The sequence below is a fragment of the Sciurus carolinensis genome, chromosome 1 (genome assembly GCF_902686445.1).
Source record: "Sciurus carolinensis chromosome 1, mSciCar1.2, whole genome shotgun sequence".
Taxonomy (NCBI): domain Eukaryota; kingdom Metazoa; phylum Chordata; class Mammalia; order Rodentia; family Sciuridae; genus Sciurus; species Sciurus carolinensis.
Genome location: NC_062213.1, coordinates 87,709,323 through 87,721,423, shown reverse-complemented (window position 1 = coordinate 87,721,423; position 12,101 = coordinate 87,709,323). Strand labels below are relative to the sequence as shown.

At 39.2% G+C, this 12,101-nt stretch overlaps 1 protein-coding gene across 7 annotated transcripts in view; it reads left to right on the top strand.

Annotated features, from left to right (window-relative positions):
- Positions 1–12,101, top strand: part of LOC124985172 (carboxyl-terminal PDZ ligand of neuronal nitric oxide synthase protein-like) — a 330,263-nt gene that overhangs the window by 264,322 nt on the left and 53,840 nt on the right. For all 7 annotated transcript variants that reach the window (XR_007108816.1, XM_047553676.1, XM_047553666.1 and 4 more), the window contains one exon: positions 10,395–10,536. Coding sequence is in view for 6 of the 7 variants with exons in the window: in XM_047553676.1 (XP_047409632.1) it covers positions 10,395–10,536 (142 nt within the window). In the remaining variant the exon portion in view is untranslated. The remainder of the gene's footprint in view (positions 1–10,394; positions 10,537–12,101) is intronic.

Below are 12,101 nucleotides of genomic sequence, written 5' to 3'. Positions count from 1 at the left end.
TGTGGTATATTCATAATACATAGGAAAGTTATATCAGATTCATTCCACCGTCTTTCCTTTTCCCATCCCTTTTCCCTTCCCTTCATTCCCCTTTGTCTACTCCACACAACTCCTATTCTCCCCTCCCCACTTGTTGTGGATTAGCTTCCACGTATCAGTGAAAACATTTGATCTTTGGTTTTTTTGGATTGGCTCATTTTACTTAGCATGATAGTGTCCAGATTCATCCATTTACCAGCAAATGTCACAAAGTCATTTCTTCTTTATAGCTAACTAATACTCCATTGTGTATATGTATACCACATTTTCTTTATCTATTCATCTGTTGAAGGACACCTAGGTTGACTCCACAGCTTAGCTATTGTGAATTGTGCTGCCTTAAACATTGATGTGCTGTGTCACTGTAGTATGTTGATTTTTAAGTCCTTTAGCTACATACCAAGTGGGATAACTGGGTCAAATGGTGGTTCCATTACTAGTTTTCTGAGGAATCTCCATATTGCTTTCAGAGAGGTTTTACCAATTTGCAGTACCTTCAACAATGTATGACTATACCCTTCTCTCTACATCCTCACCAACATTTATTGTTACTAGTCCTTTTTGTTGTTGTTGTTTTGAGACAGGATCTCAGTAACTTGCTGAGGCTGGTCTTGAACTTACAATCCTCCTACCTCAGCCTTCTGGCTCACTGGAATTATAGGTGTGTGCCACCATGCCTGGCCCATATATTATATTTGTCTGGCCATCAAACTGGTGTAGCAATACAGACACAATGGGAGTGTCCTTCTGCCAAAACCTGAGTCTAAGAACAATGCACATCTAGATCTTTGATTTTGAAGTAAAGCCCAGGCTCAGTTGCTATTGCTAGATGAAAAGGAGTAGTCATCTAGTTCTCTATCACATCATTTCCCCCCATGTCTTGTGGCTCTAACTCCCAGAGTTAATTCTTGTCTCTGACTCTTCCATTTTCTTTTTTCTTTCTTTTGGAGTGGGGAGTGGGCACTGGGGATTGAACCTAGGGGTCCATTGCCATTGAATTACATCCCCAACCCTTTTACTTTATTTATTTTTTTATTCTGAGACAGGATCTCACTAAGTTACTGAGGCAGGCTTTGAGGCCTTGAACTTGTGATCCTCCTGCCTCAGCTTTCTGAGTCCCTGGGATTACAGGCATGTGCTACCATGCCTGGCCCATATATTGTATTTATCTGGCCATCAAACCTAGTGTTGCAATACAGTTTTTTAAAATTAATTAATTAATTAATTTTTTAATTTCTTTTGCTCCTCATAGAGTTGGTTCTTAGGTCTGGTGATGGCTTGTCACCATGGAGCTAAATAGCCTGAGTTGGGAGTTTTGTGGCTGAACTATAGGTGGGAGGGCCAGTTTCTAAGCCAAAAAAGAGAAATGAAATGTTAATCAAAGCAATAAGAATTGGGCAGAGGTGGGGAGCATGCCATCTTTATTAGCCCCCAAATATGCTGATTTCCTTTTTTGTAAAACACTTCTGGTTAGGGGAGGCAAGAGTCAGCTTGAGCAGGAGTTTTAATTGGCAGATCGTAGGAATATTGAAGAGATGATGGGGAAACGACTAGGTCTCAAGGAAATATGTTTTGAAAGAATGTTCTTGGATCATTAGATGTCAATAGGGAGATCTTTTGACTGGAAGCCAGAAGACCTAGATATTCTCCAGAGTCCTTATACTGATCACAGTGTGGGAAAACCTAGTATAAACTTCTTTCTGTGTCTGGGCTTTGGTTCCTACTGTTTCACAATGCATCATGTCCCCTGTGTGCATACCCATAGCATGTTTCTCATGACAAATCTGTAATGAGGGTGTCAGTCTCATCCTATAGTTCACTATGGAGAACAAGTTGAGAATATTGGTCAGGTATCTTGACTTTCACATTAGAAAGCATTGCTATAACCTTTGCTTCTGGCACAGATATTATTCTGTACCTATGGATCTTCCTTAGTTACTCACAAGTATAGCTAGTATGGTTCCATCTTGGGAATTTTAACCTTGAGCTGTTTTTTTTCCATCTGGTCTTTTACCAGAAGCTAGATAGCAGAATCCTGCAGGAATACATGCTTCCTTTTAGTCTTCTACTACTATGGATTATCTAAGTTGTAATTTAATATTAAGTTAAATAATATCTAACCTGTTTTGATTTATTGCTATGTGCCTGATACTGTCCTAAGCTCTGTGTATTAATTATCTCAGAAGACTTGTGAGGGAGAAACTATTATGCTTTTTCATTACATAGATGGGAGACTTAAAGTACATAACTTGCATAAGGACTCATGATTGTAGAGTCAAAACAACCTGGAAGTCTGACTTGAGCTCACACTCTTAACCACTCCATTATATGACTGTCCTTGGCTCATTAGGAAGTTACATAGCTAAGGAGTAGCCTTGTTCCCCAAGACTGATTTGTAACTGTATTCTACTATAATCAGGAAAGAACTCCAAATCACTCAAATCACTTTGACATAGATTTTCCTTTTTACCTCATAGTATCCTTGTGTGATCAACATTGACTTCATTTTATAGTTGGTGAAAGAACAGGCCTAGGGGTAGTGAGTTACCCTTGGGCACACAGTGAATCAAAGATACCACTGAGATTAGAACCAGGCTTTCTGTTTCCCAGTCCAGGACTTTGGTCACTGAAACCTAAAGACATAGGAGCCTCTTTGAACTTGAGTTTCTCCAGCAATCCAGTAAAATGAAAGGTATCTCGGGAGTGCTGGTTATTGTGTTCGAAGTGATACAACCTTTAAGGAGCAACATTTATATGGGTGTGACTGGGAAATATCACCAGGACTGTTATGGAGGGATTCCAGCACTCTTCAGACTAGTACTAGGAAGGAGGACCAGCAGCAGGTCTGTTCCTCACTGAGCAGTCAGTGGAGACTCTTCCTATTGACATGGGCATTTCTTGTTTCCCTCCTTGGGGGATATAATGATAGTGTTCATTTACAAGGTCTTTTGCCCCATAAGGAGCCTCTTGCCTGCTCTCTTGACCTCTCCTGTGGAGTGGATGTAACCTTCCTGTCATTTTCTCCCAGTCCCAGGAGGATATGGCTGTCTGGCCTGATTGAGAGTGACGGTACTTATTAGCCCATCATTGCGTGAAGTGTTGGTGATTAACAGGAGCAGCAGGAATCTCTCCATTATCCTCAGGACACCTCCTTGAAATCATTTTGCCTGCAATCACAGCTCAATTGCTTTGGATTAGAAGAAATCATTTCCTCCTATAATGCTCTTAACATCAAATTGGGGGATCACAAAGTTTGACTCTCCTTTAGAGTTTGCAGTGGATTTTGAATGATGATGACAGTAAAGTGCAAAAGAATTAATCATTTGCCCGGTGAAATTTAAGAGATGAAGGATAGGCAGATCCCCATTTTGGGCAAGAGAATGTTTTCTATGTCTCAAGGGAATTGTGTTGGGAAGTCAAAATATAGAAGTCATAGCTGGACATGGTAGCACATACCTGTAATCCCAGCTACTCAGAAAGCTGAGGCAGGAGGATTACAAGTTCAAGGTCAGCCAGGCAATTTATTGAGACCCTGTCTTAAAAGGAAGGAAGGTGGGGAGGGAGGGAGGGAAAATGAAAGGGAATCATAGCCAAATCTCTCTCTTTATAGAAGGTGAAATAAGTACCTGGGAAAGTGAGCTGACTTGTCTATCCACTATCACCCAGCTGGTTACTGACAGCACTGAGATTATAATAGCCTTTCATCTCTAGGCACTGTGTGCTCATGGACTACCAGAGTAGAAGGAAAAACTCAACTGTCTATTGGAAATTTTACGATGTGCTATTCCCTGTCAATGATGAAAGTCATACCCACTTTGAAACTAAACTTTCCTTATATTGAGCAATGTTTTGTTGTCCATAAAATAACCTGTTGGACAAAAACCTAACCCATCTTTCATTTCAGAGCCTTAGTACATTGAATGCTATTATATATAAAAATCCAAACATAAATGATTTTCATGCTTCAGCATTGCAAATTCTACAAATTATAATCATTTGATAAATCTAAGCTAAATCATTTACTAAGGTTCCATTCAAAGCACATTAAAGAAACATGACATTCAGTTCTATTTTTGTTGAGATTCTGTGGTGGTTAAGTTCACAAGAAGGGCACTATGTTTTATTGCTGTGACAGATGAGAAGAAGTATAAATTTGTGAGCCAAACCTGATACTGACTGCATGGAAGTCAGTTCCCTGGAACTCAGAAGGACTTGGCAGACAAATCTTGAATGCCCAGAAGATGTGGAGGCAGGGGTGGGCTGTAAGCTAGAGCAGAGGGCTGGTAGAACATTAAAGAACCTCACTTGCCAAAAGGGAGACCCTCAGTCTTTTTTTTTTCATTGCCTTATTTTCATCATGATTGTGGTTTTCATCTTCCTGTACACCTTGTATTTTGTGCTTTTATTCTCTAATTTCCTTGCTTACCTGATGACTTCTTTAATCATCTCCATGAAGTTGTGAAATAGTTTTTCCCAGGACAGTGAAATTCAACACAATGCTCAAGATAATTTATTACATCAACAAAAGATGAAGACTAATAATGACCATTCTTTGTGTGTGTATGTGTGTGTGTGGTGCTGGGTTTCAAACCTGGAATCTCATGCATGGTAGGCAAGTGCTCTACCACTGAGCTACAGCCTTAGCAACAGCTATTCTGTGACATGTATATAGCACTTACAAGATTCTCAAGTTTATAGGACCAACAGGGTTACTTAGAATGAGAACAGAAAATGTCATCATTGACTATGATTTTTTCTTTTATTAATTTGTTCTAATTACTTATATGACAGAATGCATTTTGACACATCATACACAAATAGAGTATAATTTCTGATTCTTCTGATTATACATGTTATAGAATCACACCAATGATGTAGTCATATATGTACACAGGGTAATAATGTCAGATTTATTCTACTATCCTTTCTACCCCTGTACCACTCCCCACTTCACTCCCCTCTACCTAATCCAAAATAGCTCTATTCTTCCCTACCACCCCCACCTATTGTGAATTAGCATCTACATATCAGAGAAAACATTCAGCCTTTGATTTCTTGGGTTTGGCTTATTTCTCTTAGCATGATATTCTCTAACTCCATCCATTTACTGGAAAATGCCATAATTTCATTCTTCTTTAAAGCTGAGTAATATTCCATTGTGTGTGTGTATACATACATATATATATATATGTGATTTTTTAAATGTTTTTACTTTTTTGATTTTTAAATTTTATTTGTTCTGATTAGTTGTACATGACAGTAGAATGCATTTATACATTTTGATAGATCATACATAAATAGAGTGTAATCTCTCATTTTTCTGGTTATACATATTGCAGGATCACATCTGTCATGCAGTCATACATGTACTAGAGGTTCTAAAGTCAGTTTCACTTTACTATCATTCCTTCCCTCATACCCCTTCCCCTCCCTTCACTCCCCTCTACCTAATATAACAATAAGTGGGGGGATAGGGAAGAACAGAGTTACTTTATATGATTTTTTTTTTTTGAAGCAGGGTCCCCTGTGTTGCCCATCTGATCTCATACTCCTGGGTTTAAGTGGCTCCTACCTTAGCCTCCAAAGTAACTGAGACTACAGATGATGAATACTGCTGTACCAAGCAACTACGTATTTTCTAAGGACCAGTAAAGTACAGGAAGCAACTTTTTGATTTTCATGTTCCTAAAGCTACCACTGTAAGTTTTTGACTACTTTTGAATGGATAACTCATTCACCCTGCAAATATGGTGTTGCTTCCATGGTCATTGCAGCAATTCATCAAATGCTGATGCCTGCAAGATATCCATTTGGCGTCTATATAGGCTTGATACCCATTGCATCTTGATGTGGTTTCTGTTCTGGGTTGTGGGATATCCTGAGAATGGGAGAAAAGGGGATTGTATCATCATAAACAGGGAGATGGATTAAAGAAACACTGTATGTTGTGAGAGTAAGTTGAATAAAGTTCTAAGACAGCTTCCTTTCCATCCCTATTTTTACAAAATTGCCTGTAATTGGTGCTCCCATGAGCTTCAGTGCTTTCCATCTGTAGCTGAGAGTCACTCTGAGGTTAGATATTCCTTTCCAACTTTGGAAACATCAAAGCAACTGTCTCCAGGCTGATCTTGATATCTAAAAGCCCACACATGCTTTGGGGCTACTAATAGAAAATAGCTTTTGAATGGAAAGATTTGATCCATGTGCAAAGCACTTTCCAGGGCTCATATAAAACTAAGCTGGATTTGTACAAAAATCACATGCAGTATAATACAGCATAATGATGCTTTAATAAAAAATAATCTGGTAAATTCCAGAGTGACCAGATCTTGAAGCTGACAAAGGCTGACTTCCTGACAATCCACTTGTTGGCTCAACTTTTTACCTGGCTACCTCCAATTTTAATCTTTAAACCTCCACTTTGATTTCCAAAGGCCTGCACATTATCATGAGATATGAGCAACTGTTTCCATGCGAACAAGGTAACCCAATAAACAAGTATTCAAAAAAATCTCTGGAAGTTCTTTTCTTGTGGGGTGGGCATCAGGGATTGAACTCAGGAACACTCAACCACTGAGCCACATCCCCAACCCTATTTGTATTTTTTATTTAGAGACGCGGTCTCACTGAGTTGCTTAGAACCTCACTTCTGCTGAGGCTGGCTTTGAACTTACCATCCTCCTCCTTCAGTCTCCTGAGCTGCTGGGTTTACAGGCATGCACCACTGTACCCAGCTTGGAAGTTCTTTTTAAAGCTTCTGTTTATTAGAGTTCTCCCTCTTGAGTCCAGACATGGCTTATTAGCTATTAATTCCCAGCACATGTGACTCCTGCCTTCTAGGGTATAAGGTAGAATCATTTTTCTAGTCTAGAAGGTCAGAAAGCAGCATCACACAGTGGAGTAGGCCTAGCATTAGGAGCCCCGAGGTCTGTGCAGAGAGCAGATGAAAGAGGGTCAGCTCCTGCCAGGCTGCCTTCAAGTAATTGCTTCCCTAACAAGATCCTCATTTAGAACCCTCTAAAAGTAGACTTTTTACTGGTGAAGAAAGAAGAGCCTAAAAAGTCAAGGGGCATCTGAACTCTTGTAGCCATTTAAGGATCAAGTTAGGAGCCATTCAATCCTTCTGATTCCTACAGTGGTAAATGAAAAGGACAGTTCTTTTACATGTGTTCGCCATTCTGTAAAACAGATAGGGTAGTTTGATTATTCACCAAGCAACCTCTTCATGTGCAGAGCTACCCTACAGAATATGCTACTGTGTCCTTTTACAGTGAATGAAAACAGCCTTCATATCAAAGAAAAGTAAAAGATAGTTGAAATGAAACCATTTGGTACTGAATGTGCTAATCTAGAAGTCATTCAACAATTTCCTTCTAAATGAAAACCATTATACCAGCTCAGACCCAAGATGCATTTGACCCGGGAGTTTTTCTCAGCTACTGTTGGGGAGGAGGAAGACGGTGGCACTCACCCTTTTGATGCCAGCATGTGTATGGAAGAGGTGATCCCCTTAGGATCTTTACACTTCTGTTATTAGTAAAATAATTCCAGTCTTGCCTCAACTACCTTCTGTTTTGTTTTAATTGCTTTTTAGTGCAGTGAATTACATTTTCAGAATAAAGCATTTCTTAAACACTTACTGTGTGCCTAGCACTGTGGGACATGCTATCATAGATCTACTTATTGATTCTTCTGTGTGGCAGAAGAGACATTACTTGATAATACTAGTAATGAGCTTTGCTGTAAAGATTAGGATTAACCATAGGCAGTCTGCTCTTCTGAATAAGGGAATAAGGGACCAAAGATCTGGGAGACATGTGGTAATAACACTTTTGGGTGGAGCAGCATCTTCTTTTCCATCAGAGAGTTGAACTTCCTGGCCTGGCCTCCTAACCAGGGCTCAACTTGATGGCCAAAGGAGATGTAGAAAGCTGGGGTGTGCCTGACCTGGTATGTTAGGCATTGTGCCCTCCAAATCACACCTGTTCCCATATTTGGGAATGGGAAGAGAAGGGACACCTTGCTTAGGACTGATGCCTACTGCTTCTCATCTTCCTGTGCAGAAAGAAAAGTTGTGCCTTATATACTGGAAGCCTGTGGTGTGAGAAGGAGCCTAGGCCTGCCCTTTGGACACAGGAGGAACTTAAGGGTAAACATAGAGAGCAAAGGTTCTGATTCACCACCAGGTGATGGGAGAACTCAGGAACTTACCAGTCTCCTATTTCACTTCAGTTTCTCATCATCCATGTCTCTTAACTGAGTGATCAGTTAAGAATGTCTGTCTAGGGCTCAGAATGTGGCTCAGTAGTAGAGTGCTTGCCTGGCATGCATAAGGCCCTGGGTTTGATTCCTAGCACTATAAACAACAACAAAACACATGTTTGAGGTAAGATGGCTTCCCCATTTCTGGATACTGGGGATTGAACCTAGAACAACATCATCTCCAACTTTTTGTTATTTTGAGATAGACTCTTGCAGAGATGCTGAGCCTGGCCTCAAATTCAGGATTCTCCTGCAACAGCCTTCCACATTGCTGGGATTATAGGTATGCAACACCATTCCCCAGCAAGCTAAGAGGTTTAAATTGTAAGGCAGTTGCTGCTAGGAGGTCATTTGAGTTGGGGACTATCAAGAGGACTAGAAGCAGACAGAGATCTTAAAACAACATGTGGACGATGACTGACCTAATACCTTTTCATACTAACATGGATGTTCTGGCCTGAAGTAAAAGGAAGATATATAGAATTTACCCCAGGCATGAGGAAACAAACAAGGGTAACACGTTTAGCAGAGATTGGATTCAAGTAGCAGTCCATATGTGGTCTTCCAAGGCCTGAAGAGTTCATGAAGATAACAATGAGAAAAATGAACAACTCTCATTATTGTGACAAGCATAAATGAATCATTTATTTACCATCAAACAGGTCCTATAAATTTACAAAAACACTGGGTAGCAGGTTAGTACTGCAATAGCAGTTACTTCACACTTTTAAGAGGCTCTTCTTCCTGGGCATGGTGGTGTACACCTGTAATCCCAGTGGCTAAGGAGGCTGAGGCAGGAGAATTGTGAGTTCAAAGCCAGTCTTAGCAACTTAGCAAGGCCCTAAGCAACTCAACAAGACCCTGTCTCTAAATAATAATATAAAAAAGGGCTGGGGGTATGGCTCACTGGTTAAGCACACCTTTCAATCCCCAGTACCAAAATAAAAGCTCTTCTTGACTGCTGATTTCAAATGTGATCAGTGGACTGTATGGTATTATCAGGTAGTCACAACTGAAGTCAGATCATCCTAAACATGACTGATGTTAGACTGGGTTATTGGGCGACAGTCACAGTGATATAAACTGAAGTCTATGGTTATGGGATATTTGAGAGCCACTGGGGTAAGAGCCTGAGCTTTAAAAAAATTTTCCATGTTTCTCTTTAGGTTCCAGATTTTCTTTAAGGTATATGTATTAGTGTGTGTGTGTGTGTGTGTGCATGCGTGTGTGTGTGTGTGTGAAACTCCATATTTCATAGTTTTCTCATTTTTACTCTGTGAAAGAAGTGACTAATATCAGATTATAGTAAGTGATCCACCTTTGAGACCCTGTCCTGAGAACCCTGCCTGTGTCTCTTCCTCACAGCCTGCTGGGGTTGCTGAAGACTCTGGGAACTGGTTTCTTTGTCCTCGCCCTACTCTCCTAGTTAAGCAGTGGGACACTGGGAGTCAGGGGCTAGTTCTCTTCTTGGGCTCCTAAAGTAAAAGGTTAAACAGCAAAACAGGAGACAGTAGCCACCCAAGTGAACGATGTCTTAGAGTAAGCCTGGGAAAGCTCACCTTAGCCTTAGTTAGCAAAGTATCAATTGACTCAGCTGTTAGGCCAAGGCTTCCAATCCCTGAAGCATCACAGCCCTTGGTCTATAGGAGCTCCTAGGAAATCTGATATCTGGGCAAAGAAACTGCTGAGTTCCTCTTGGTTTGATGCACCTATGAACATTTGATAATGGTTGGCAAAAAGATGTTGAAGCATATTATCTAATATGGTTATACTATTTGGGAAGAAAGGGTTGGGGCTAAGTGTAGAATTGGTGTATTTGTCAACGTATATCCTTTCAGTTGATTGATTGATTTAGAACGGTGGTGGCAGTTTCTATTTTCTGGAGCATTTCAAAAAGAAAAAGTGTTTTCATACTCTTCTTTGTGAGTATGAAAACATCTGAACAACCTTAGGATTTTCCATCTCTTTCCTTTGCTGACTTTCTGGGTTTTTGATCACATGCCCCTTGCACATCCCCACACACCCCCATCCCTTCTTGTGTCTTTGTAGAGTCACCATGTCCTTCACTTGTTCTTTTCCTTTCTCCTCCCCAGAGTCAAGCTATGCGAATCGTCCGGACAGTGGGGCAGGCCTTTGAGGTCTGCCACAAGCTAAGCCTACAACACACACAGCAGAACGCAGATGGCCAAGAAGATGGGGAAAGTGAGAGGAACAGCAATGGCTCAGGGGACCCAGGTAGGCACCAATGCTGCGTTGGATATGTATGGAGAGCAGGTAGACTACTGCAGTGGATCATTGCCCCAAATGCCAGGTTAATAATTTACTTAAAAATTTTTAAAATTTTTTTCCATGTTTCTCTCTAGGTTCCAGATTTTCTTTAAGGTATATGTATTAGAGTGTGTGTGTGTGTGTGTGTTTGTGTGTTTCAGTGGAAATTGAACCCAGGAGCACTCTGAGCTACATCCCCAGCCCTTTTTATTTTTTAATTTTGAGATAGGGTCTTCTTAAAGTTGCCCAGACTGACCTTGAACTTGCAATCTTTCTATCTCATCCTCCCAAATTACTGGGATTACAGGTGTGTGCCCCTGTGCCCAGTATTTATTACTTTTTATAACCAAAATATTGAAGATGTTTAAATTATTAAGCCAGGAGGAATTTAAGTTGGATATTAGGAAACATTTTGTAAAGATAGAGCTGTTTATGCTACCATAGCTCTACATTTCCCATCCAAAGAAATTTTTAGTAGAAAAAGTATCCTCTTTAAACAAATTAGAAATATAAATTCACAGTTACTTGAATTTTTTTTTTTTTTTTGTACAGGGAACTGTACAGGGGTGCTTAACTACTGAGCCATATCCCCAGTCCTTTTTATTTTTTGGTTCAGGTCTTACTAAATTACTGAGGCTGCTCTTGAACTTGGGATCCTTCTGCCTCAGCCTCCCGAGTCTTTGGGATTATAGGCATGCGCCACCATGCCTGGCAATATTTTGGTTTTTTAAGTTCAAAATTCTATAGTTCTATAATTCTTCAATGTGGACAGTATTTCAGTATCTCCAATTTTCAAGTCTCATTTCAAGTCTCAGGAAGGAGAAGAGGATGTCTTTTGTTATATCTGTTATTTAACAGTAAATATTATATATATGCATATATCATATGAAAATATATATTAATTTATATAATGTATAATATGGTATGTAAATATATATTAATAGCTATATATATATAAGCAAGAAAAAGAACGAGTGGGAAATCCAAGAAAACAAACTAAAACTATTAGAACTAAGAGAATTCATTTAAGGCATAGTTCTGAATCACATAAATATCTATGGTTTTCATATATTCTAATAACAATTGCTTAAAAATCATAATAGAAGAAAATCTATTAAAATAAAAGCTCTTAGTGATAAAATACAGATGAATAAATATATTATTTCACATTTTTAAAATGACCTATTCCTGGATGGAAAATCTCAACATTGTGAAAATGTTAATTATTGTGTTCTTCTATAGTAAAATATTAATATTTAATATTAAAATATTTAAAACCAACTTTTAACATAATGCAAATTTTTAGCAGTGAAAGGGAAATCATGGTGAGCTATAAAATTCAAAACTTATTGAATCCAGTTTAAACAGAACTCAAAGGAAAACCCAAAGTTCTGATTATTTAAATTAATAGATGACATTTCCTGAAAGTCAAATGAATTAAGCATCCAACTCAAAAAAATTAGAAAACAACAAAATAAATCTTATATTGGAAGTGACAGGTTTGTAACAGACTCTTGATTTGCATTCTAGCT